This window comes from Branchiostoma floridae, chromosome 2 (genome assembly GCF_000003815.2).
Source record: "Branchiostoma floridae strain S238N-H82 chromosome 2, Bfl_VNyyK, whole genome shotgun sequence".
Taxonomy (NCBI): domain Eukaryota; kingdom Metazoa; phylum Chordata; class Leptocardii; order Amphioxiformes; family Branchiostomatidae; genus Branchiostoma; species Branchiostoma floridae.
The window spans coordinates 4,609,046-4,633,635 of record NC_049980.1 but is presented as its reverse complement, the minus strand read 5'-3'; the positions used below and the strand labels follow the sequence as shown (position 1 = coordinate 4,633,635).

General features: G+C 43.2%; 3 protein-coding genes across 3 annotated transcripts; 1 reads left to right on the top strand and 2 right to left on the bottom strand.

Annotated features, from left to right (window-relative positions):
* Positions 1-82: 82 nt before the first annotated feature.
* On the bottom strand, positions 83-6,833 carry LOC118410655 (double-stranded RNA-specific editase 1-like). Its single transcript, XM_035812458.1, is given in 5 exon segments — positions 83-2,150; positions 3,213-3,327; positions 3,989-4,693; positions 4,696-4,720; positions 6,712-6,833. Coding segments are annotated over 5 exon segments (2,013 nt in total). The 3' UTR covers positions 83-1,104.
* A 1,165-nt stretch (positions 6,834-7,998) lies between these two features.
* Positions 7,999-12,626, bottom strand: LOC118410066 (galanin receptor 2b-like). Its single transcript, XM_035811546.1, has 2 exons — positions 12,460-12,626; positions 7,999-9,754 (listed from the first exon to the last, which is right to left on the bottom strand). The coding sequence occupies exon 2, from the start codon at positions 9,725-9,727 to the stop codon at positions 8,729-8,731; it is 999 nt and encodes a 332-aa protein (XP_035667439.1). The 5' UTR covers positions 9,728-9,754; positions 12,460-12,626; the 3' UTR covers positions 7,999-8,728.
* Positions 12,627-14,817: 2,191 nt separating this feature from the next.
* Positions 14,818-19,546, top strand: LOC118410654 (D-beta-hydroxybutyrate dehydrogenase, mitochondrial-like). Its single transcript, XM_035812456.1, has 4 exons — positions 14,818-14,947; positions 15,107-15,331; positions 18,637-18,789; positions 19,441-19,546. Exons 1-3 carry the CDS (start codon positions 14,818-14,820, stop codon positions 18,681-18,683), a joined length of 402 nt encoding a protein of 133 aa, XP_035668349.1. The 3' UTR covers positions 18,684-18,789; positions 19,441-19,546.
* Positions 19,547-24,590: the final 5,044 nt, after the last annotated feature.

The following is a 24,590-nucleotide window of genomic DNA, read 5'->3' as shown; positions in this document are numbered from 1 at the left end:
GAAGGAGTTTAGCCGGCAGAGGATTAAATTGTCCGCGCGAAGTCAATTTCCTCTTCAGTAGTGTAATCTCCTTCCCCAGCTAATGATACTGTCCTATGCCACGCAAGATCTGCCTGGAGATTAGTTCTTGCCCACATGGGCTAAATGCAGTGATTCAATAGTTTTACATGGAATACTAAAGCCTAGATACTATTACAAGTAGTGATACAAGCGAACAGTTGGATAAACAAAACATATAGAGCTATTCTATCACGGTTTTTGTCTACATGCCTCTTTCCTATTCTTAAAACAAGTGTACGAACTGACATAGTTTTTGTTGTACAATGTTGTCTGTGTCTGTCATTATACGTACAGATAGTTCGTCCTTGGTTAACTGTTTACATCGTGTGTCTACATTGAGAGCGCTGTTTAAAAAATTGCGCATATCATTGTACATATAACGCTCTACTAAAAGTAGACTTCATTTTCTATATGGTTGGAGTTACTAAGTGTACAGAGTCGGTCATTCGGGGAGTCTGGTGGTATCTTCCCACCTCAATTTGTAGGGGATGATCACTGATTCTTAATCTAGCAATGGCTTGACAGTGATAGTGACAATGATCTTTGCATATCCATACCCAATATGCGCTAATTACTTTGAGTAAGATAACTTAAGCAGAAGTGTAGAAAGAAACGCCATATTCTATCTAAATCTACAGAGAATCTTTTCTTCTTCTTGAAACATGTGTACACAAATTTTACCATTGCATTTTAGTCTTTGGATGATATTTGAGTATTTCGTACCTCGTTTTAGAAACGTGTCATTGTACAATGAGCATTCTTTGTGAACTTCATGATACATGATTATTGTTACAACATGCACATTTATAAAGGCTTCAGTATGAAACATATGCATGGATGAAGGGTTGATGAAACACAAAAAAAATGGGAGAAGGTGTGATTTTCTATTACCGTGTAGGGAACGTTAACATCAGAGAGCATTTAACTCAACAAAGTGTTCAGGTCATGTGTAAAGTATTCCACAAATGGATTCCTATGTAGTTTCGTTGGGATTTTCACGTTTCACCCCCCCCCCCCTCCAAGTTGCAGGTATCCACCATTGCCTCAGATTTCGTGTAGTTCAAACTGGTCCTGATCGATGGGTTTCTTCACCCACAGTCCAAGCCCAGCCCGTTGGAACGCCCTCACCATTTTCGTCTTGGCGGCCTGGTAATCTCCACTCAGGAGCTTGGCTTCTGAATACTGTCGCGGCCGGTGACGTTCACGCCTCCCGGTTGTCGAAGACAGCCTCCCGAAGAGCTTGTTCCAGCGCTGGAAGAAGTAGTACTTGCTGCAGCGCGATGCCTTCGCGTTGTCGTCCTTTCCCGTCATGGTATTCACCACTTCCAGCTCGGCGTCCAACACCGTCCAGTTGACGCTGAAGTTCGGCGCCCTCCCCGGCTGCCGGCTCTCTGCATTACTGATGCCACTCAGTAGGGGGCGGTTGAGGCGATACTGTGGCGGGAGCGCGCGGAGGTTACCGAGGCGCTGGTAGACGGCGCGAGAGAGGTGATCCCCGTGGTACAGGCTGCCTAGGATGATGCTACTGAGGTAGATCGGTTCCACAAAGTAGCTCAGCAGCGCCCCCTGTATCCCCAGCACGTTCCAGCGGGCGATCTTATCACTGCAGGACATTGTAAGGAGGCGCTCTCCCTGCAGTACTCCGTCCCACGTCTGCACAGAGCTAGATGATGTCACCGGGATCGTCCCCTCCCCGGATTCGATCTTCGTCCGGAGCTGCCCGCGGGCTTTACGGTTGGGGTGACGGTCGGCAGCCTCGGCGTCTGTGTCCGCCTCGTGAGGGCTGAAGATCCTGGCATCCCCGCAAGGGGACGTACTGATGTAGAGATGAAACTGGACGTCATCCTTCAGCCGGTATCCCTTGCCATCTTCCTTAGACTCGAAGATGCTCTCCTCCTTCTTCTTAACTCCGGGTTCCAGAAGCAGGTCGAGTTGTGAGTACAGGTAGCGTAGAAGCGACCGTCGTGACACGATTTCGGCGTGACAGTCGTTGAGCGCCTTGCCCTTCACACTCATGTACTCTCCGTTGATACATTTGGTGCCAGTAGCGAGGGAGATGACCCTGGCATCGGCTGTCTCCATGTCTGTGCCTGTGTGGGAAGATAAAGTGGAAACCTAGAGCTCATCACTTGACTGGCACAAATTGCGCTAGGTAAGGCTTAAGCTAAGGGTTCAACCCGCTGTACGGGCAATTTGTCCGTACGTTTTTTTTTTGGGGGGGGGGGGGCGGGGAGGCCACGTCCGCCACGTATTTCTGGCAAGAACAAAGAGCCAGAGCAAAGAGCCAATAACTGGCAAGAACAAAGAGCACGTCAACGCACGACAAACAAAGTTTTGCCCACACGTTTGCCTGCAGCCCGCGTCTGCGTGCTCCAAAATCCGTCGGATTCCCTACGAGTTCGTAAGGCCCAGGAGGCAATACTTACCAATTACGGATCCCAAAAGATTGCCCACGCTTTGGCACGTAGACATCACGTATTTGCACGTACGGCGGGTTGTGCCCTTAGCTTAAGGTCCCAATTCCCAACCCGGAACCTGGCCGGGTAGCTTTCAGAAACGAAAATTCGATATAAAAGGCAACAAAACACACAGGACGTAAAAAAAATATTCATGAGCACATTTTGTGTATATTCCTTGATCAACACTAAATTTTATTTTTCGTTTCTGCAAACATTTCGACCGGGGCTCGGTTTGCAAATGGGACCTAAGCCTAAAGCAGGTATCTCACTGGGCCGCGACTGGTTTGCGACTGTTTATTGCGACAACTTTCAGATTTTTTCTTCGCCAATTTTCCCTCGTCTCGTGGTCGCATTGAAGGGCGATGGATTCGTATATGAAGCTCAGATAAGCAAGTAATTTGAAATCGCAGTGTCGCCTTAATTGTCACTTGTCGCCGAAATTCCGTCCCATTTCCAAACAGGGGCCCGGCCGGGATGTTTAAAGAAACAAAAAATTAAAATGTATACATAGAAATATACACAAATTATGTCAATGAACCTTATCTTGACATTTTGTGTATTTTGATGCCTTTTATATAATTCTTTTCCCCCTTTGAAGCTACACGATCGGGCTCCGTTTTGGAAATGGAACCTAAGCCTTAAATAAGTGCTAAATAAGCTAGCTTTTCCCAGAAGAGCGTTCACTGTCCTCACCTCTAGTCATGACCATCCCTGCTAGCACCTTACGGCGAGCGTGTTGGGAGGTGAAGCCGCTGGTCAGCTCGCTGAACTTGTCCAACACCAGCCGGGATATACGGTCTGCTAGGGCCTGGGGTGCGGCAGAAAGGAAACAGTTATATTGGAATCACCATACTTCACATGCAGCATTACGGTTCAAAAACAACGTCTGACCGTTAACAAATCTTTCCATTTGCTTATATTGCATATCGTAGTACACTTGTGTGTATATTAAGTCCGTATGAGCTGTGTATTGACATTTAAGTCTGCGACCGAAGAATAAGTTGTTGTTGTTGTTTTTGTTAGATACCCAGACTTCACAAAGGTTGTTCAAAGTAAAAAATAAAAATCTTCGCAGCAAACTTTGCCCAAAAAATGCAAATATGGATCTCACACGGACATGATATACGCATAAGAGTGACACCCCCTATGGGTGTATATATTCACATGTGTGCATATATTCAAGTCCGTATGAAGTCCGTATGGAAGTCTTAGCCTCTATCAGGCTCCACAGGTTGCTGCAAAAAAATAGAAACTGGACAAATATAGACATTTATTATGCATACCAAATTAGTTCTTTGGGTCGTAAACCATACCCGTCGCACAGCTAACTCCTCTGGCATGTTATTCTTCTATATTTGTGCAATTTCTACTTTTTCCAGCGAACCGTGGAGCCTAATAGAGGCTACGAACGCCATACGGAATTCGTACAGACTTGAATGTATACACACGTGTGTACCCAGCGACAGTACCTGTGTCTGGTGACTCGAGACGCCCTCTGAGCTCAGAATTGGTTCTTTTCCCGGAGAGGGTGTGAACTGGTAGTTGAAGATTTCCTGTAGCGCTGCTTGTGCGGCTCGTATTTTGGCCAGTTTCTTGCTCCTCCCTGACCCCTCGCACGTCCTTCCGTCTATCGTCACCGCCATGACGAAGTTCTTGGCGTGGCTCTCCCCCGTTTCCGACACAAGCTCGTACTTCAAGCCCGGTCTGAGCTCGTTTAGGATCATGAGCGGATTCTTCCCACCTTGTGGCGTGTATGTGGTACTGTATGGGCTATGTACAGCACCGAAAGGTGGTACACAGGCGCCGTCTAGCGGATTGCTTTCGTCTGTGCTACGGTCGGGGGAGTACTCTTGGGGTTTGTTGGGTTCCTCTTCTAAGGAGTTGTCTGAGTCAGTGTGGTCAGTAGTGTAGGGGGTAGGTTTGCGACCAATGGTCTGGTATGTCTTTGACGCGCTTTTGGACTTTACAAAGGATCTCAGCACTTGCTCTGCTGCACGAAGCTTGGCTTCCTTCTTCGTACGACCTCTACCTTTAAACGTTTGCCCGTTCATTTCTACTGACATGACGAACTCAGGCGCGTGCGGAGGGCCACTCTGCGAAATTAGCCGGTACTGCAGCCCCGGCTTCAGCTCGTTTAGCTGCATGACGGCATTTTTGGATGAAGCGGATCCGTACTTGGGGATTTCTTTCTTCCCTTCATTCTGTATCATCTTTATTCGCTTGTACATTGGGATGGGTAGGGAGAGGATGGGTATGGTGAAGGTGTCCTCTTGGCGAGGGCGTTTGCGGGAGACAGGTGTACCTGTACCGAACATGGTGATACCTGGCCGCCGCGTTCTTATGGGGAGTGTTCTGCCTTTCCTTCCCATCTCAATCTATACTTAACCTGTGAAACAACGAGCGGGGATACAGACTTAGTCACATGTCATACCGCATTCATAAGGATAGATAAAAACGTTATTCTGCATCGTTATTATTGTTAATTGACAACTGTGATGTATATATTCCACTCCTTTACGTTTACCACCGAACTGTAAACATAGTATGAAACAATTACTGTATATTATCATAGAAACTCATCTGTGTTGGTAGTAATCATATAGTACAATGGTAAACTTTCTTCCCACACGAAGGTATACACGGATCAAATTTTCATCGACCACTGTCGCCTTCTCCTGGATCAACACTGTTGAAAGGAAGTTTAGCATTGTACTAAACGAAAGTACCCCTTCGCATGCATGTAAATTCAAACGTTACGATTACAGCTTGATTTGCATAATGAATGAGACAAAAGTAACTTTAAATCTACAACGGCTCAAAATATCTAATAGAGTTATGATGTCTACGAACTCGTGTTTTAAAACTGCAGTTTTGGATTTGTACCAAACAAAACTCCTAGTTTTCTGGGGGAGGAAAATCCTATAAGGAGCCGGGGGGAAGGGGGGCGGGGGGCTTAAAATCGCTAGTGATCTTGCCCGGGGGAGGGCGGAATTACTTGGGTGCGAGATCGCTGTGACACCGGTCTGAATGGGGGTAAGGTATACATGCATAAGATACAGTAAGCCTTTCGCTTTTCGACCCCGTAACCGACAACAACACAAGGAGCCATTGCTACCAACGCGAAGGGGTCACGGCTTTGTTTACAGTCGGAAGGGAACAAATATGGCACTCCAAATAGCAACCGTTGCCAAGGCCCGGTCACGTAACGGACGAGTGTCTACCATTTGAAGTACCCACAGAGGCCCCACGTTCAAGTAGATATGGTAACCTTGGTTAAAGTGATTGTAAAAATCTTCAGATATGTTAATGGGGCACACCCCAGTTTCTCGCCCCATTGAAATCTATAGTTAAGGCACTTTTTTCAACGACGCCGAATCCCCCCCCCCCCAAAAAAAATCCCGAGAACTACACCTATACATGAACAGGAAGTAAACATGTACCGTAGGGGCTAACATATCTGATTTACAAGCAAATTCTAGTACTACAAATCTGACAATGATGAATATCATAACACATGTCTAAAGCTCATAGCGGCGACGTCGGTCAAGCTGTTCGGGCCACTTAACTGTTTGCGTCCTTGGAGCGATACCCGGAAGTCAAGATTAGTCGACAAAAACTTACCGGAAACAATATATAGGGGTCGAATTTTATACTAGCAGTGATTCGGATCTGCTATACTAATTTTACACGAAGTAACTGGGCACAAAACGTATGCTAAAAACCCCTTACTCCAGAATAAATTTGGACCACCAGAACGGGGTGTGCAACGTTAATACTATAGGGGTAAAAATTACAGGTACGGGGTTCTACCTTTACATTATGTTGGAAAACAGACTTTAACCATGTGTGGGGTGTCCGTAGGCTCTAAAAATTTGGTATCTTCATGTTGTTTGTAGGTAGTGTGGCGGGGTCAAAGGTCACATTTTTTTTGGTCCTAAGTTGTGAAGCCGTATAATGCACCGTACGGAATGTCCCGATTAGTTGCTATTATGAATTGACAATTCAGAGGTCGGACAATCCCGCCAATCATGGTAAGTTTTACATGAACTTAAACTCAGCTAGATGACTTTTGACATGAATCATGCTGTACAAGGGCAGCTTATAACTGTAATGTGCCCTTGTATAAACACTTCCGTGTTCACCACCGGCGCTATATTTCGCCTGTGAATATTGACATAATAATGTTCCATACCTTATCTTCACACCGTCTTGTCCCCTTTCTCCAGCGATAGCACAGGTAGTCCTGCTAACAAGGCGATGTCTGAGGGAAAATGGCACCGAAACTTTCCACTTCCTCCTGAAGTTCACTCGCATGACGTAACCGAAACTGACGACGCGCTACGATTGGCTAGCGGGCCGTGACGTCACGAAACAACAACCGTGTGAGTCTCGAGAGTGGGTCTTTGTGTAAATAATGAAACTGTCGTCTTGCTGAAAGCTAAACTAAGAATCAAAGTACGATTAAATATAATTTTGTCTCAGTCAATACTGTTTCACGCACTGTTGTTGAACATTAAAGTATGTAGCTTGCGCTAGACTGTAGACTCAAACGTATATTTCGAAAATACAGTATTGCCATTTTTAAACCACCGTCCGTCGACTTAGTATTCCTAAATGCCCTGTTCTTAAATGCAACGGATATAGGTTACCCCGCGGATAAAGATGAACTCGCGTTAGCATTGTGACTACCCGTGTTTTAATAGCGTACTGGATTATAGAGATTACTTGTCAAGAAACATTCTGGAAACTGTGTAGGGTTATATATTTTTTTATTAGAATAGTATTATTGACAATATAACAAGGTACTTTAAATCATTTTGGGGTCCAATTTCATGTGTTGGAAATTTGCAGATCAAAATTACTTCAGAATGGTTTCTACCAATACAGAGGAACTTTCAAAGTACTCCATCATTGCATCATATATTGCAAATATCTAACTTAGCGTATGAAAATGCTTGAGGAAACAGATTATTAGTAGCATTTTGTAGCAATATTGTTTCTTCGTCCTCAATACCAAACTTTGATATTTTAGGTCAACTAAAAAATTAGTAGTCATTGACCAAAGTTAGAACCCTCATGTATACTTTAGTATTCAATAGAGGAGCCTACGTAAAAGTATAAATTACTATAATTGTAAACTAAAGAGTTATAGGTTACAGATATATAACATCATTACAGAGTTGGCTATTCCAACTAGTTGTATCAAAATGTATCTTTTCATACCTCTGACTGATTATAATAAAAAAGGAATGATAACTATTAATATTGTCGGCGTTAAGCTATAGTATACATTTGTACATGTATATAAAAGGCTAATACATAATATTGGTTGGCAGTGTCTAGTGTAATAATAGTATGCTACTCCAGAAATACCGCTTGCCATTAACGAAGAAGTTTGGTCCTTTTAACCCTGTGATTATTATTGTTTTTTGCATCAATAAAACGATTTCATACAATTCAAGTTTTAAAAAGTAAATACCATGTTATTTGCAATGCAGTTTATATCGCTCAATATATACGTTTCGCCGTATGTTGTTTGACTGGTAAACGTTAAGTTGTTTATCTTTTTCGTAGCGAAACTTCGCCCGGGCAAGGTTCATGTGTTTACTGTGCTTTCACAATCTCTCACTGGCTGGGGTTAATGACCCCCTCCCTCCTAGGTGGTGGCAACTAACTGTAAGGCCAGCCGCTAGGGGCGCGATTTTAGTCAGGCTAGGTTCATGTGCTTTGCAGTGAAACCACGACTCAACGATGTTCGATTGTTTCGCAGTAAAGCGTTGGAAGTTGAATACGGCATTACTAAATTACCGCTTCCCTAAAGCGGGCACCACATTGGACTGAGCCTTTTGGCGATTGTTTTCGAAAGACATTCGCAAATTGGTTGCGCTAATTGACTCCATTTTGTCGCCAATTTGTCGCCTTTAATAGCGAATGTTTTCAAAATCAAACGAAAATGGGAAATGGCGTGGATTGGCAAAATACTAGTAAACGTCCCTTTTGACGAGATAAACGTCTCTTTTGCTGAATCGTGATCATTGTGCATTGTTTTTTTTGTTTGTTTTTTTCATTTAGTGTCAACACTGCGATTTCCAATCGAGTTATCTTGTATCTAATTTGGGGCCGAAACCACTGGCCGAAACTAAGGGTGTGACACTATTGGTGCAGAGGTAGGGTCACTAACAACTCGCTACGGATGCTATATTGTGAGTTCACAGAGAGCCCAATTCCGTCTCGCGTTCCTCGGTACCTCCGGCCCGTTCGTCCCGCCCGTACCCGGACGAGAAGGCCCTTCGGAAGCGACCATACAGGCAGGCGCACAGGAGAGGCTTGACGGCAGAGTTGAGGTAGATCAGGCATATTCCCGCTTTCATTGTAATCACAGCCCTCGTGTCGTGACCCGATCCAAAAGTGAGGTACAGAAACGTCACGTAGTACGGAAGGTACATCACCACGAAGAGGGCGGCCATAATGATGATCAAGATGTCCGTACGCCTCCCCTCTTGGGAACTCACCACGGGACCTGCCCCGTTGCGGCGGACAGCGATCATGACAATGCAGAACGCCAGGAGCATCAGAGTGGGAAGTGCGTAGAAGAGCGCGAAAATCCCTGTGTCGTACGCGTACACGAAGTGTTGACTGGGCCACGCGGTATGGCATATGAACTTAACGTCTTCGATAAAGAGATAACTTATCACTTCAGAGTACACGACTGCAGGGATGGGAACGTGGAGGGCGACGACCCAGACAAAAACGAGAGCGGCACAGACGAGCCACAGAGGGTAGGGCGCGCGGAAGACTCGCTGGAAGGCCGCGTTCAGCACCAGGGACAGGACCGCCATGGGGACGGCGACACTGCCGAAGTAGGGAAAATACACCGCCGCTTTACAGCCGGACTCTCCCAGTGGAAACCACGGGGACGATTCCACCACTGCTCGAAGGGGCGCGTTGATGGACACGACAACGAGGTCGATGACGATGACGTTGAGGATGAACAGATCGGTGTTGCTCCATCCCCTTTTGTAGCCCATCAGCATGGCTATTAGCATCACCGTGTTACCGACAAACCCCAACAGAGCGATGAGGCTGAGGACGACAACAAGAGGCGTGTTGTGTGACTCGGGAACGGCCAGGGCGAAGGTCGTGTTTGTGTACATGGAGTTGGGGTCAAGGTCAAGAGTGGTGAAGTTCACATCTTGTGGGTTCTCCATCTTTGTTGTCCTTGCAGTAGGCAGTATCTAGGGAATAAGAAGGAAAAGCCAGTGTGAAAAATTCGCTTGCGAAATCTTGTTAGGAGTGAGATATTTCCAATCCAACAAAAGGCGTATGCTGGGCAAAATGAAATGTTGTTTGCCCGTTTATAGTCTTGAAAAAATGCGTACTAGGTAGGTTTGTATTCTCTCTTTTGGGTTAATTGCATTTTTCCCCCAGATTTTGGCCGAAGTGATCCAACGAATGCGGTTTAGCAACGTAAAACTGAAATTATTAATACATCTGTATGATAACAACAATATTGCAACAAATATTATAAGTGGATGAATGTACCTACGGTACAGAATATGGTACTAAATCTACGTAACTACACGTATTACGGGGTTAGACGTCTTTTTCGAAGACAGTTGAAAATGAAATGCCCCATGTATTCTATTATAAATAGGCGGCCTCTGTTAAATTTCGTCAAGTAGACCGGGCGTTGCTCAACCAGGACACAATGTGCCACGTGCACTTTCACTGAAGCTGTTCATCATTTCCTCCTCCATATTCCATATCTCAGGACTCAGGAGGAAGTTCCATGCCGAAAGCTTCTTACCGACAACTACATTGCTCTGGAACGATATTCCTAGTGAATTCGTCTCTGATGTGCAGAACCATAACCTTTTCAAGTCAAAGATGACCACATGTTTGTCAATATCACAATCCAGTTCAGTGTAATTCAAAACAAGTCTAAACTAGGGGGCTCAAACATACACCACTTCTTCCTTACGTCATAAGCTATATGCCACCAAAACATCAAGACCATAGCATGTCCAAGTTTAATTATACAAAATTGAAGTTCTCCTAGGCCTGCAGTACCAAGGTCACATACAAGGGCCCCAAATCAACCATGACCTTTGTCCTTCCAACCCCTACCCACATATCATAAACATTTATCATTGTAATACATTCAGAGCTACTGTAGTTAATGTGGACCACATATATCCATTTTTCATGGAGGTAACAAAAGAGATCACAATCTCATTCAGACATGCAGAAGATCAAATTAATCCGTAAATAAAACACTTTTTTTGTAGAGACTTCAACGTATGCAGGAGTTCCACCACAGTGCCTTTAAAAGCCGCTAGTGGACCAAAAATGTATCAAAACATTCCATCCAGGCACTCTGGTGTTAACGCGTTTCACAAGACGGACAGACGACACGTACACACTTGTACGAACGCCTCTTGGTGAAGGTAATAAGATACCGAATAAGTCTTCTTCTTCAGAAAACTTAACGTTAACCAAGACAGTGCACGTGTCTTCTCAAAGAAAGGAGGTATTGTGGGCATTGAGTAAACTTCTTAGATATGAGACAAAGATTTGTTTATGGAAGTGACATTGGAAAGCGCCTCCGGAAAAAGAGTCTTTGAAGCAAACTGCCGCCAGTTTGATGCAGATACCAGATAGGGATGCTTATTTTTAAGGAAACTTAAGAAAACGTTCCGTCAGGGGTGGCGGCACGTCTTGCTAGTCCCCTGGTGGGGTCAGTATTCATCGTGACACGGGTCAAGACAGGAATGCCTTGATGAAAATGCCATTAGTTTGATGTAGATGACAGATAAAGATTATCGTTTTAAGGAACCTTGAGAAAGCGGGCCGCTCTCTGATGACAAAAACTGGTCACCACTAACTGTCATACCCTGGGAGCCGGCCGGGATCGGGCAGCTAGGGCAGTTTATCTAACCTGCGATAACTCCTTCAGGCTTAAACTCCCCCGGAGCACTATATAAATGTGAAGTCTGCGGGCTGACTGCCTTGGGTCCCCGAACAAAACTCGCTAGCTACCCGGTCCTGTCTGGATCCCAGGGTATAACTGTCAGGGATAGCGAAGGCATTGAAGAAAAGACCAAAAGGGTGATGTAGATAACAGAAAAGTTATCATTCTTTAGAGAAAACTGAGAAAGTGGTGTGCCAGTGGCGTCGGACAGTTCATTCCAGGCCAATTAACTCCTTGTAGACTTGGCCAAAGTCCCCTATTACTATTCGGCCAGGCGGGAGTCTGGTAGAGGATAATTCAAAATAACCTTGGCTGCATGATTGTTGTTGGCCATAGAACCGAGTAGCTGACCTTGCCAGACCCCTCTCGTTTAATCTATCGTCCAAATTGTCCAAAGGGGGACCAACTGGACCGTGACTGACCGAGCTTCATGGTTCATGTGAAATGTTAGTCCAAATTTCCGCCGTTAATCTGTTCAGTGAATAGTCGCTTTAGTATCTCGGCAGCCCCTTCAAAACATTGGTATGTATGTTTTTAGACAACACCACAGATCTTACGGGCCATAAGAAGTGAAATTTCCACCCAAAAGAACTGGTAAGACAAACAGCTAGCTAGAATTCGAAACATTAACAAACGCTTCAAGGTATTCGAATTTGCGGAGGTAAGTGTCACCACTGTAGTCAGTGCGTGGGGCTTTGGAAAGAACCGTTTGGAGGTACCCAAAATGGATGATCAAATTTGCAATGCATGCAACACCTTTAGTTTTCACGACAGCGCTGTCTTACTTAAAAAGTCTCCCCAAAAAATCAGGAAATGCCGTTTCAGAGGGTAAAATTTTCAATCTTTTTAGCGGTCACTAGTCCCAATAATCTACAAAAGAACCCCGCAAACAAAATCTTTACAACGGGCAGCGAGTATTTACCATGAAGTATTGACCACAAAAAAAATCTAAAAAAATAACAAACTTACCGATAGTGTGCCAAGCGATGTCCTACCAGACAGTGTCCTTTGCAAGGTATAGTGCGTACCCACAGGGCAAATTAAATATAAACACTAATTTGTCGTCACACTCGGTTTTCTACGCAACAGTCGTTCCCTACTTCCAGGAGGACAGACACTCACTTCTGGGTGTGGCGAGAGCTGGATGATTGTGACGGTGTCAAGTCAGTAATACATGCTGCTTGACAAATAATTGGCGACACACTGTTGGGGGTTACCAGTCTACAAGAGTAGAGCAGGGCGCCACACTAATCCTTAACCTAACCTAACTCCAGGGAGGGGTAATACCCCATCACTTACTCAGACAATTATTTTGGTAAGGCAATTATTTGGCGTGACACCGTGATCCACATCTACTAGAGATTCTAAATACGATGTTCTGGACTAGTGCAAGTTTCGTTTTAGGGGAGTAGTTTAGTCTAGAGGTAAAGCAGAGAAACAATTCGGTTGCAACGAGTCAAAATTAGAATGTGTTTATATAGAGATTTCCCTTGCTAGTTGGTGTTGATGGGAGTACCAATGTATTAGAGCTATTGAGAACTAGTTACACAATTTAACGTTAGGCCATGTTGATTTGATTACATGGATGACGCGCGCATCAAATTTCGGTCGTTTCCAAAAATAAAAATAAAATTTTTCAGCCATACTTTAAATCATACAAATAAGCTGCAAAATGAGCAAATATATGCTGGGGATGAAAAAAATAAATATATACATATAGATAGATAGATAGATAGATAGATAGATAGATAGATAGATCGGAAAGCATATACTAATATCAGTGTCAATTCCACCAATTCTATAACCACCGAATATTTAAACCACCGAGTGAGCGAAGAGAACGAGTTCTGACCAATCAGAAGGAGCGATACACACCGGTACCGGCCTGTCAGGAATCTATGTGTTACGGCGCCATAACCAACATGGAATGGGACCTTCTGATTGGTCCGCGGCGCCTGGCTATATGATAATCTGCATTCCAGACTTCTTAGATGCAATGAAGGTAACTTTTTTGGCCAAACTTTTTTTAGTTTTGGGGTTCCCAGAGGATCCCATCCATATGATCAAATCAACGTGGCCTTACTGTCACTTTCTCGAAGCGGTGCTTGCATTCTCACGAAACAACCATAACATGCTCAGACGATAATACCATGTTCGGCGGAGTATACGTAAAGAAATAAACTTCTGGGCGGCATTGGTGGTAAGTGAGTCCGGGAAGACAAACTTACACTTCCGTCTGATGCACAGGTGTAACCACAAGACTAGCTGACTTTGTGGGAAGGTCATAGGTTAAAGTTCAATTCATTTGTTTCCGTTTGTTGAAGGTCATGATCAATACAGAACGTGCTGGTTGATTTCAACGATGTTAAAGCCGCTACATTTGCTTTACTCTGCTTGCCTTTTTGGTTTAATCACCTTTTCAGGATTTTTGCTGTTATTGTACCGATGTAACATGCATTGGCATAATACCGGTCATAAGCCTTATACCGGTCGATTAAAAATAGTGGAACTTAAAGAGATCTACACATGCAACAATAGTTATTTCTGAGGTATGCACACTTCAGACATCTAGGTGTCCAATACATAATTTACAAAGCATCGATAACAATGCATTCGAAGACAACAAGGCCAAAAGTTTTCAGGTCATTTTCGGGGCAGGCGAGCTCGTCGTGGGACAAACACACTGTCACGTTCATCGCCAGATTTGTAGATAATAATCACATGTGCTCACGGCACAAGACGAGCATGATTCAACAGCAATCTTGAATTTCTTTTGGTGACCTACAACTCGTGTAAAAGTGTGAGGAACCGTTGCATTATCGTCCGGATCTACGGCTGAATGGGTCAAATTGAACGTACGCCGCCATTTTCCCGCCATTTTTAATGCTACGGCCAGCAGTAAAGTTTTACGTCATAGCGGTTGTGACGGACCAAAATTAAATGATAATTCTTGACAGTATACGCCCATTTTCTCATGACTTTTTGTATGCTCATGCAGATTTTTGTTTTGTGCAACTACTAACAGGAAAGGAAGGAACAACAGAGGATGTATAAAGGTACATAGCGGCAGTTAATTGTGCCGTGTTTCGTTCGGCCGGTATAGTGCACCCCCTTCCAACCACGCGCCCGTTCTCCGTGCAATTCCGCGGTGTGTTCCAATTACGATATTATGTTTTTAGCAGGACCAGAGAGACAAAATAATTTACACAGAAGAAGTGGCAAAGGTAAGCTGTAACAGCAACATGTAACTGGAGAAAATGATGCGTTGATCATTTGCCAAATTAGCATTGCTTGAGAAATTGCAGTAAACCGACCGGTATTATGCCAATGGATGTTACACCTGTACTGTACTACTTCTGTGTGGGGATACTACTGGGTTCAGTGGGATACTGCGTGGTTCTGTACCTGGCACCGAAGAGTCGAGTGGCCGTGAACAACAAAGCTGTCTTCATTACAGGTATTTTGATTCCAATACGTGTACACATACCGTTTTAATATGCATCGCCACTAGGGCAGTGAGGCTAAAAATAGTGCTAGGCCAAGGCAAGTAAATTTATTGCAAACCCCAAAAGCTGGCCCCTTGTGCCTCTCATAATTTTTGACTTCTTGCCAACAGGATGTGACAGTGGCTTTGGATATCAGCTTGCAAAACGTCTGGACTCGCTGGGCTACACGGTGTTTGCCGGCTGTCTGCTGGCAGACAGTGGCGGGGAGGGGTCGAAGAAACTCCGGGCGGAGTGCTCGAGCAGGCTGAGGACTGTTCAGATTGACGTCACTGATGATGGACAGGTGCAGGCCGCCGTACAACAAGTCAGAGGTCAACTGCCGACGGGGACAAATGGTAAGAACATTACGCTTACTAACCAACAGTTAGAAAGCGTTTATAAAGGTGGTATCTCACTGCACTTGGGGCACTGGTGCGACACTGCAGGGTTCGAAAGAATACTCAACGAATTTCATAGAACTAATTTTCTTACGTTTTGTGTATTTTGTTGTCTTTTAAGTCATACCTTTACGTATTACGCAATATCTAGATTATTTAAAAAATTCGGCGAAAATAACACAACAGTGCCGCAGTAAACGAACCCCGCAGTGCCGCACCGGTGCCCCAAGTGCAATGAGATACTACCTTAATGATCTTTATTGACACAGTAAAGTTACAGCGACTTTTGGAAGGTCTACGGTAACTATATATATGTGAACAAACAAGAGTATACAATGACTTACCTACATGATTGTGTACTATGAGTATCAATTTATCCAGTTGTTTTGTCTAGAGTATCACCTTTGGTTCTAATGTCTTAACATTCTTTGATATATTTACCTATTTGTACACTGTAAGATATATAGTTATGCTATGAAAGTTCTAACGTGGCGGGATGAAATATCTTTAACCTTCGCAAGTGTTGTGGGACTGTGATGCAAATCCCGAACGCTGTATTGTAATATATTAAGTCATGGTTTGCTTTTCCCAATACATGTACACTAGGAGTGGGTACCGGTGTGACAGCGTTCTCGCCCCCCCGTGATATCGCCCCCCCGGGGGCAAAATCCCTAGTGTTTTCGCCCCCCCCGGGGCAGGATCCCTAGGGTTTTTGCCCCCCCATTTTGCCCCCTTTTGGGGATTTCCCCCCCCCCCCGGGGGGAAATCCCTAGTGATTTCCCCCCCCCCCCCGGGGGGAAATCCCTAGGGATTTCCCCCCCCTCCCCGGGGGGAAATCGTTAGTTTTTTTTCCCCCCCCCCCTTCCCGGGGGGAAATCGCTAGTGATTTTGGCCCCCCCCCCCCCCCCCCCGGGGCGAGATCGCTAGTGTTTTCGACCCCCTTACCCTCTTGGGGCGAAATCGCTAGGGATTTCCAGTGATTTGCATCCTTCTAGTGATTTGCATCTCCAATAAACCTATAAGTTACATTACTTTTGCTTCGTACAAATCACATCATACCTCCATTACATATTTTTAGCTCTTGCAGATTTATAGTGTCATCTAGTCTCATTCATTATGCAAATGAAGCTGTAATTGACACGTTTAAGTTAACACGTGTGCAGATACTTTCATTCAGCTGCATTTTATGATGACATTTTGTCCTGCATTTGCACAATCTATACATAGTGGTGCACAATTAATTTGCACATTGAACTTTAGAATTTTTGTACTTTGACATTAATTATGCAAATCAGAATCTCATTTTCATAATCATTATCTGATATGTTTCACCTTCCATAACCTTTAAATTACACAGATTACGTGTATTAAAGTCACAACATGGAAACACTAGAATTACATATTCGTCTCCTGAATCATGCACATTATGTGCTAATTTGCATTTTTGCATGTCATTTCGTAAAGCCCATGCCACTTATCCCTTATATCATGGTATGTGAAGGTAAAAAGAAAAAAAAGGAAGTTCTGTTTCAGTGACACAAGCAGATTACATACATGTATCTGTAATTAGCACATGTTGTTATCTATGAAAAATAATTAGTTATGAAATATATTTGAGAATGAAATCATTTCGTCAGCCAACAATGACGTCCATTGACGTGATATAAGTATAGGATCCATTATGCTATTTTGGTCGACAGACTAACCAACAAACACAGGTACAGAACCATTGTGCAAAATATTCTGTATACCATACGTTCTATTCCGCATCATTTTTACAAGATGATAAGTATAAAAGTTACTGTACAAATATTATATAAGGTTTACAAATAATCTTAAAGATAATGGATACAAACATTTAATACTAGGTTCGCTCCGAGAATGATGCAAATATCCTCAATTGGGGCTCAAAGTGGAAAGTGTTAACCCCCTACGCTACGTTCAATATCTTTACTTCATGTCTGAGACCCTAATCACCACACTGCACTGTGCAGTTTTGCTCGAATCTACGACTGCATTGTTCCTATTGTTACCTTCGCCAAGAAGTTTCACTTTATATTTTGGGTATCGTTTCGAATTCTGTGTGTATTTGTGGAAAACCGCCATCACTCAAGACCGCCTGCATTTTGTGCCTCCTAGCGGCTTGTTATTGCAGCGGAACTTCCGATATGGATATCTCGAGTTATGGACGTGCTGTTGTCATGCTTGTTAATTTTAGCGTTAGATAGCACATGGGGCCGACAGCAAGTGGTGTATGTTTGGGTCCCCTAGCAGCTTGTTACCTTCGCACAGGAAGGATCGGCTTCACAGGTACTGTATCTCATCTTAACATACTAAGGTGTCACGTATATATAGATACCAGGTAACACACTATATACGTTACATCCAAGTACCATATTGTTCCAGGTAGCTCGATTAATATGCAGTAACAAGCTGCAAGTTAAGTATCTTAAGGCTATGTAAAAAAGTAGGTAAATATATACAAAAGTATATATACATATATCTATAAGTATATATATATAAGTATTTATATAGAAAAGTATATATATTTCCCTTGTAAACCCTATATATATATATATATAAGTATATATATACAAAATTATATATACACAAAAGTATATATATATATATATATATATATATATATATATATATATATATATATATATACAAAAGTAGGTAACAAGACAGTGCTAATCATTATCACAGCCATAGGATTAAGATTCACCCGAACACTCTAGAAAACGGGAAGGATATCCCTAGGGGGGGAGAAAACGCTGGAATTGGGGGGGGGGGCAAAAACACCAGAGGGGGCCGAAAACGCTAGGGGATCTCGCCCCCCGGGGGGGGCGAGATCGCGGGGGGGGCGAGATCGCTGTCACACCGGTACAGAAAATTCAAGTCCAGGTACGGTCCAGGTCCAGAGGATCGGGTCCAGGTCCGGACCTAAACCTGGACCTGTGAAAACTTGTGAATGGGCAATACTCAAAACAATGGTCCATTTTGCTGCTAAGGATTCTGTTCAGTGACTTTAACTGACGTTTCAAAATCTTCATGTAAACAACACTAACTGCGACCAAGTTTGACTGTAGAAACTTGGTAAAATGATTATCAACTCTCCCTTACTACTTTATTTTCTTGGATCAGTACCAAAACGTGTCAACGCCTGCTGATCTGTTCATTTTCTGATAGGTCCCAGATCCGGTCTACTGATTTTTTCCAACAAGAAAACCCACCCCTAATGTACACTATTATTCCAACAGGACTTTACGCATTGGTGAACAATGCTGGTGTTTGCCAGCCAGGGTAGATAGAGTGGGTCAGCATCGCCGCCTACCGACGTGTGATGGAAGTGAACACTTTCGGTGCCGTGCGGGTCACCAAGGCGTTCTTGCCGCTGATTCGTAGGGCAAAAGGTTGGATATCTTAGCATGAAAGTTCAGCTGTGTTGGTAAATGACATTATGGATAAACAAATTGACTGGGACTTACCCCAATTTTTCGGCCGACTCCGTCAGCCTTGTTCGCGGAATGAACCCGTCTGCTGTAGCTTCTAAAACGTGACGTCAGAGACATATGACTGCAGCAGAGGGTCGTAAATGCCAGATAACCTGTTATCGATCCTCGACTCAAAGCCGCAATTCTATGCAAGAGGAGTAAAGGAGGCTGTGTACATCCGTCCCACCGTCCATCGCTGAACAGAGACGGGGGCGTCACAGGTTATCTGCCATTTACGACCCTCTGCTGCAGTCACGTATCTCTGACGTCACGTTCTGGAAGCTATAGTAGATGAGTCCATTCCGCGAACGAGGCTGACGGTGTCGGCCGAAAATGTGTGGTAAGTCCCAATCAATTTTAGTGTTGCTTAGTTAAAGTTTAGTTTATCCATAATAGGTTAGATAACGTTTATTTCGAAGCTTCTAACTAGCCATATTCTGTCGTACATATATATACATGCAATTTAACTGTACCCGACACATGTACATTGCGTCTTTCTTCTCTGTCACGACCAGTGGAAGACTTAAAACTGGATCGAGATCGCTTTCCTTTCCTTCCCCGTGCATGCAGGACGAGTTGTGATGACCTCCAGTGGCTCGGGGCTCCACGCTCACCCGGCTCAGTCAGCTTACTGCATGACCAAGGCAGCCCTGGAGTCATTCTCGGATTCACTTAGGTTCGGCTTCCTTACATCAACACTTGCATTTCAAATGTTGCTTTACATGAGGTAAACAGTAGGACTGGATTAAAGGGGCAGTCCACTCCAGAAGCGGGTACTACAATTCCTCAGAGAATAGATAGTTTTGCTTGAATCAAGTTTGTTTTGTCAAATTTGCCATACGTTGAAACATAAACGAAGGGTGAACATTCTAGCGATCGAGTTTTTGAATTCCCCTGAGGATTCTTCTGATTGTGCATTGGTGGAGAAGGCCGTGACTCTGACAAGAGGAAGAGGAATCGGTTGGTGCCGGTATTAATTCAATAATAATACCTTGATGTTTTATGATTACTTGAGTAGACGAAATGTGTCTACACAAACATCAACAGAACTGCCAGCCAACACGTTTCAACTATTTTTGTGGGTCATTCTGTAGTAATTACCTCCATGAAAAAATGGAGGTATAGTTTTTGGTGTGTGTGTGTGTCTGTGTGTCTGCATATTTGTGGACATCATAACTTGAGAACCTCTCGATATTTGGTATTTGGGTAGGGGTTGGAAAGACGAAGGTCAAGGTCAATTTTGGGCCCCCTAGTGTGTGACCTTGGTACTACAGCAGAACTTCAATTTTTCGTATCTTTTTATCTGGACATGCTATGGTCTTGATTTCTTGGTGGCAGATAGCTTTTGATGTAAGGAAGAAGTGGTGTATGTTTGGGCCCCCTAGTAGCTTGCTCTGGAACTGCAGGAGCATTTTTGTCAAAATCTTCCAAGAAGCATAACGGAACATAGGAATGCAGGTACATGTGGCAGAGATGTACATAATGAAATCAAAATTATGCAAATTTTGACTTAATTTGCATACTTAATGAGGAAAATTTATATTTACAATGTTTTCCAATATATCACTCAAATACATGTTACATATGTAGTTTGTGGAAGGCGGAAGTTAAGCAGATACTAATTATGCAAATAAGTCCCTAATTTGCAGAATTAATTTGAAAGTGTCCTAATTTTTCTTAGTACGTGTAGTAAATGATTGGTCTGTCAACACTGACCTGTGTACGTTAGTTAAAGGTGTACATAAGCAAGCATAAATTATACTAATGTGAAAGTCATTTGCATAATCAGAATATTTTTTGTCCATGTATTTTAAAAGTAGTCTCTTTAGATAGCAGAATGTACCTTGAAAAATGCAAAAATCTTTGTATTCCAAGGATCGCTAGTCTTCAAACTTTTTGTGTACCTTTCTAAATATCTGATAGTCACTCGACTACTTTCAGTAGGTTAGCGACCCAACCGTTTGCGAGAAATAGTTTCTGGAGTGGAATGCCCCTTTAACACCTTCACTTATGGAGACCATAACCAAAATTTACTACATGTACTTTGAAAAGAATGCAAATGTTTGTGAATATTTCTCCAGAAGGTGCTATAACGCCTGGTCATTTGCTATAACCACCTCGTGAAATCACCTTGTTCGCATAGCTCACTCGGTGGTTTCATTCTGTGGGTACTGGTATAGCAAAAGACCAGGCTTTATGACAACCATATACACTTCGGGACGGGTCATTAACTCTAATTTTTCCTAGCAAAACAGGCACGAGATGCACAAGTGGGGTCAGTCAAGGTCATCATCGTGGAGCCAGGCAGGTTTTCCAAGGTCACAGACATCGTTTTACCAGAGATCTACAATAGGCTGGTGGAGGTAGGACATCTGCATAATTGACACGTACATGTTTGTGAAATACAATTCACAAACAGAGATTTAGTGTACAAAGATCTAGAATGCATTTTCATAACTTTTGATGCCGTCTTCGTAACGATATATATTGCCTCATGGATACATATTAACCGACTGGAAATTACAAATACCGCCAAGCCATGAGGCTAATACTGTAAATGCAGAAATGTTCGCGGTGGATTAATGTTCGCGGTTTTCGCGGCTGCCGCTTCACCGCGAATTTAAAACCACCGCGAATATTTTTCCATAACAGTAAGAGACTACAGTGCATGGTGCTACCGCGAAATTAAAACCACCGCGAAAAGTCCATTTTCCCGCTACCGCGAAATTAAATCCCCGCGAACTTAAATGCATTTACAGTATTTTCAACGCTTCACCTCAGTGCAGGACCTAAGACCACAGCAAGTGAACTTTATGGATGACATCCTCTGTAGACCCCAAAAATAATGAGATAGGGCGAAAAATAACAAGATGGGTACAAACAAGATGGCAAATAGATTTACAAAATAGACACCATAAATGTGAATTGTAGTGACAGAACATAGTATCACAGCCAACAAATCATTTAATTCTGTGTTTAAGAAGTAGCCTATTGTAGTAGATTGATATCTCTTATGCCAAGTTGGCAACTATACTCACGGCTACCACATTGGCGCCATTTTTACAACCATACAACTGAATTTTTAGTTTCACTTCATTCATGGCTACCTCGCCAGTGTCACCTCTACAAGTGCAATCATTAGGCTACAACACAACATATTTTCCCATTTTGTTACTTTCTTGTCATGCGGACCATCTCCGAAAAAAAGTTTTATTTTTGTCTGAAATCAGGCAAAAACTAATGTAAGTGCTAATGCCAATCATAAAATTTTATTGCTGTGGCCTTAAGAAATGTTTTCCTCCCGACACATTTACAGAACATGCGGACCAACATGGAAGAGGTTGTGAAGGAGGACTACGGCATGGAGTACTTCAACTTCAGGATGGGAAAGATAGATGCCACTCATTATGATTCCAGCCAAGCCAAAGATACCAAAGCTGTTATAGATGTACGTATTAGTGGGATCATACGATATACCAATCCAAGCAATCTTTGCTAAACTATATTGCTCATATTTCGACAAATGAAACACTAGTGAAAAATAGTTTGCATGCAGTGTGATTTTGGTGGACAGGAATGATCATATTTACTACAACTAAAATACAGGTACGATGAATAAGTAGCTGCAAGTGTTTAAGAGCGCTTATGTATACCCCATTGACTAGTTCACATGGTTCATAATGTCTGAACTACCCAGCGAATTTCCCGGAATTTATTCATGCACCAAAACGAGCAAACAAAGACCTTAGAGGCTTTTCTCAACGGAAAGGATGTTTGAATAGCGCTCTTGCCAACCGACTATGGCAAGAGTTTGATTTATCAGATCGTTCCAGTATTCTCGAAGAAGATGGGTCGTTGATGATAATGTAACGTCTGTTCGAACGAGCGTTTAAACCAGCCAATCGGAAATCTCGCATTAAATCTCTGCGAATTTGCAAATGACGATCGTTCAAATCGTAACGAACACCAAATGTTGGCAGGAAGCGTACCTTAGGGGAGTTTGTGAAGGAGGCTATTTGTCATCGCACCCTAACATACATGACGTGTTTACTGATTTCCAGGCTATGGTAGACGGCGTCACACTGAGAAACCCCGCCCATCGGTACTTGGTCGGAGCGAATTTGGAGAACTACGTGAACAACATCTGGCTTGGCTACTTCCCCTCACTTTGGACTGACTCTACAGAAAGAGCCGAGAAGGAAGACGACCCAACACCAGCCATGTTGAAGAAAGCTAATTAAATAGAACCAAGGAGCTTTGATAGAACACAGCTTTGAGACTCTTTATACGCAACCATAATGCTTCATTCACACCGACGTTTCGGTGACCGTCTGTCACCCTCTTCAGGGTAAGTCTGACAGATTCATATTGTACTGCAGCACAGGTGTCGCTGCTTACAGTTCAGATGCGGTCCCAACCGTGAAGTATTTACAACGTACGACTGCTCAATTTGATTATTTTTACAATGCGGTTCACAACGTAAAGTTGCGTGATATATACATAAAAGGTTTCAATTAACGGTAAAAATGTTTCATCTACTTCTTCAGAATACTGTCAAAATGATTGGACTAAACATAATCAAATTAAGCAGTCTGCATATTGTAAATACTTTACGGATGTGATCGCATCCGAACTGCGACACCTGTCCTGCAGTAGAATGTGAACCAGTCAGAATCGTCCTGAAGCAGGTGACAGACGGTCACCGAAACGTCGGTGATTGTGTAAAAATAGCCTCTTTATTCAATGATGCAGCAACCTGATGAAACTATTCACGGAAGAGCACAACCTTCTTGAACTAAATCACTCTATGCAGAAAAACAATTCTTACTGCCAGGAACATCCTGTCTATAGCACGCGTCCACCATTTCATACATTTCCAGAAAGATTAAGAATCTATCATAGCATTGTGTGTTTGCTTGCGTTGCTATAGAGCAGTTACCACTACTACTACTATCGGTCGGCCGCAAGGCGGGCGACTGCAAGTCTCCACAGTTACCACTAATACAAATCTACATAGGCGATAATGTAAAAGTTAGCAAGTTCAGGGTGTCATAATCTCATCTGTGAACATTCCAGGTCATAAGAACTCAACCCACACAGCAGCCCGCTATCTCAAGTGTCCAAAAGTCTAATATTGAAACTTTCTGACCAGTGCAACTATTCCAGCGGTCTAACCTTGCCGCCATCTTGCTTTTCATGACGTCATTTTTGGGACTCAGCACTTAAAATTAGGGGTCAGCACAGGCCGAAAAGATGGACCAAAACCTAGTTTTTTGGCCGAATCTGAACATCTGCAACCTACACTGTCTCACCAATATGAAATGTACTTACATTTTCCTGCTAAAAGTCGAAAATAGGCTAAAATACTGTATGGACTCGTTTTGGGCCTTCTGCGCCTGCGTCAATTAGGGTCATTGCCCTATAAGGTGCTAAAGTGTTCTGCGAGAATTCGAAGATTTGGAAGGCTTGATTTGTGCTTGATGTATGGAGGAAAGTGTTTGGGGCTTCTGATCGAGTTTCTCTATTGTCAAGTTGATTTCTTCAATAAAACCATGGCCATCAGTTAAATTAAAATGTTCAATACAGGTATGTTGTGAGGTGATCATTTGCATTTTATTCATGTCAAGAACCTACATATCATTGCTATGATCTTTCTCTCGATATCAATATATGCTATGTGCTATATCAAACTGCAATATTTTCAAAAATTGGGATAACCT

Coding starts and splice junctions, on each gene's coding strand:
- LOC118410066 (XM_035811546.1), bottom strand. CDS start 9,727: ATGGAGAACCCACAAGATGTGAACTTCACCACTCTTGACCTTGACCCC.
- LOC118410654 (XM_035812456.1), top strand. CDS start 14,818: ATGGATGTTACACCTGTACTGTACTACTTCTGTGTGGGGATACTACTG. Junction 14,948..15,106: donor CAAAGCTGTCTTCATTACAG/GTATTTTGATTC, acceptor TCTTGCCAACAG/GATGTGACAGTGGCTTTGGA. Junction 15,332..18,636: donor ACTGCCGACGGGGACAAATG/GTAAGAACATTA, acceptor TTATTCCAACAG/GACTTTACGCATTGGTGAAC.